Source organism: Bos grunniens, chromosome 15, assembly GCF_055505025.1.
Source record: "Bos grunniens cultivar Pamir isolate PY7600 chromosome 15, Bosgru_T2T1.0, whole genome shotgun sequence".
In the NCBI taxonomy this organism is placed as follows: Eukaryota; Metazoa; Chordata; class Mammalia; order Artiodactyla; family Bovidae; genus Bos; species Bos grunniens.
This window is the reverse complement of record NC_141179.1, coordinates 83,684,322-83,686,977: the sequence shown is the minus strand read 5'-3', so window position 1 is coordinate 83,686,977 and position 2,656 is coordinate 83,684,322. Positions and strand designations below refer to the sequence as shown.

Genomic DNA, 2,656 nt, shown 5'->3' with positions numbered 1-2,656 from the left:
AATACCTAAAAAAAGGAAAAATTAGACCGACTCAAGGGTGGCAGAGGTAGGATTTAGAGCCAGGTTTGTATAACTCTGAAGTTAGAGCTCTCAGCTGCCACGCTTTCCTTTTTACGTTGACTGTATTTGTAGACAAAAACGCTAGCCTATGCTGCCTGTTCACAAACACTAACAGATGAGAAGCGGACAGTCTGGTTAGACTTTTATCTGTCTTTCTCTCTCTTTCCAGTGGGAAGAATGTAAATCCTACCTGAGTTCAGGCCTAGAAAGGTTTGCAACTGAAAACTAGCTCTTGAATAAGGAGAATGGGTTACTCTTTGTGTAGGATCCTTGAGGTTCTCCCTGCCTTTGTCTAACCTTATAAGAATTTGAATCTGTCTTTAGTTCTGCATAAGGTAAATGCCTTGAGGCCATCATGGGAAATCTTCCCAAGCTTCTTCATTCTGATAGGAATCCAGGGGTACAACCATTAGGCACCTTTGAGGTGCTCACTAGGTTGGGAGCCCGTATGGAGCTACGCTCAGCAGAACAAATTCCTTAATCTGTGATAGGCCACATGTATTCATATACGCGTACTTCAGGGGCACGATCACGTGAACTGTCTCGTAGAGCGTTGCAGTTTGGCAGGGACAGGCCCAGTAATGAAGTGAATTGCGTTCGTATGGTGACGGCAATGACTGAGTATCTGAAGGCTTCTCTCTGGAATTGACTCTAGACAAGAGCTTGAGCAAATCACTCTATCTTTATTCTTCTATTTACTTGCCTTTGGAAAGAAAAGAGACTGACTAGATTCAGTCAGTCTCTTCATCTGCCGTATAGCTTTCGTGATCCACACATTGTTACTTTGGTCTTTGAGTAAAAATACATCATCCTGTAACCCTGATACTCTGTGCTCACCAGAGGCTTGGCTTACCAATAATCTCTTAATTTAAATTGCAAAATAAAGTGTTACCTAGTACATGCAGTTGGTTTACTGACAATGTATTTGACTATATAAATATGACTCTATGGGAAAAATAATGAAAGGGGTCCTTGCTGATGAATAAGTTGGAAAGTCTTACTCTATTTCATTACAGAAGGCCTGAGTCTTCCCCTCAGTCTCCGCATGGCTGCCTTCATCTCCTGGTTCCTCAGGGTGTAGATCAGGGGGTTCAGCAGAGGGGAGATGACAGTGAAGGTCACAGAGACGGCCTTATCAGTGGGGAGGGCGGAGAAGGGCCGGGCGTAGACGTAGATGCAGGGCACGAAGTGCAGGGTGACCACCGTGATGTGGGCGGTGCAGGTGGAGATGGCTTTCCTCCTGCCCTCCCCAGAGTGGGACCTTATTAGTAATAATATGACCATGTAGGATACAAGGAGGAAGACGAACCACAGTGTGGTGACCAGGCCATTGTTAGAAATCATCAGGAGCTCAAGGACAGCAGTGTCCATGCAGGCAAGTGTGAGGACCTGGGGGACGTCGCAGTAGAAAGTGTCCAGGACGTTGGGTCCACAGAAGGGGAGGGGTAGTAACAGGGAGATCTGCACGATGGAGTGGACGAAGCCCCCCGCCCAGGAGGCCACGATGAGGGCAGTGCACCGCCCCTGACTCATGACGGTCACGTAGTGCAGGGGCTTAGTGATGGCCACGTAGCGGTCAAAGGCCATGACCGAGAGAGAGAAGATGTCTGCACCCCCGAGGAGGTGGAAGAAAAACATCTGCGTGAGGCAGCCATGGAAGGAGATGGTCTTTCTCTCTGAAAGAAGGTCCACCAGGACCTTGGGGGCAGTGATGGAGGAGAAGCAGATGTCCAAGACGGAGAGGTTGCGGAGCAGGAAGTACATGGGGGTCTGGAGGCGAGACTCGCAGCTCACAGTGACCATGATGAGGAGGTTGCCCAGCAGAGTGGTCATGTACACAAAGCACAAAAAGAGAAATAAGACCAAGCTCAGGTCTTGGGACTGAGTAAGCCCCAGAAACACAAATTCATTTACTCTGCTACCATTTCCCAACTCCATTGAATCATGTGTCCTCTTCCTGTGTTCCTGGGGAAAAATGAAAAGTGTTATTTCAGAGAGTGTCCATCCTACCTTAACAGAGTCAGGTTTAGAGAGTCAGGTATTAGGTCTAAAAACTAGTGAGATGTTTTGCCCAGTGGATATCTGTTCTGGGGTTATGGCTAACATGAGCAAAGTGATACCTCACGACACAAGCATGCATTTAGTTATTATTTCCTATGTGGATTATACATGTTTTAGAAAATGAATACAGTGATGCTCTGCATATATAAGTTCTAAGTATTCAAGATAAAGTGACCATTGTAGCATGAGGAATATGAAGTTGGAGTCGGCTTGGTGAGTGGTAGTGTCTGATACCGCTGAGTTTCCATGAGTGCCTGTTTGATATGACTTAGTTCTCAAGAGTTCCATTTTTTCCCTCAGATGATGCCTTATGTAAATGGCTTAAAAACTGCTATCTTTAGAATGGTTCTCTTTGGACTGATTTCTATAGAAGCACTCCTCTCTTTTTCAAACCACACTTCCCCCCACCCAATTATTTGATTAATTATTTTAAAGTAAATCCCACATTGTACATAAATTTACCCATTACTACTTAACATGCTAACGTATAATGATCTATCTGCCATGCCATTAGCACACCTAGCAAACAAAAATG

At 45.4% G+C, this 2,656-nt stretch overlaps 1 protein-coding gene across 1 annotated transcript; it reads right to left on the bottom strand.

The window, feature by feature from the left end:
• Nucleotides 1-1,062: 1,062 nt before the first annotated feature.
• On the bottom strand, nt 1,063-2,010 carry OR4D11 (olfactory receptor family 4 subfamily D member 11). Its single transcript, XM_086341847.1, has one exon. The coding sequence runs from the start codon at nt 1,996-1,998 to the stop codon at nt 1,063-1,065; it is 936 nt and encodes a 311-aa protein (XP_086197973.1). The 5' UTR covers nt 1,999-2,010.
• Between the last annotated feature and the right edge of the window lie 646 nt (nt 2,011-2,656).

Coding starts and splice junctions, on each gene's coding strand:
- OR4D11 (XM_086341847.1), bottom strand. CDS start 1,998: ATGGAGTTGGGAAATGGTAGCAGAGTAAATGAATTTGTGTTTCTGGGG.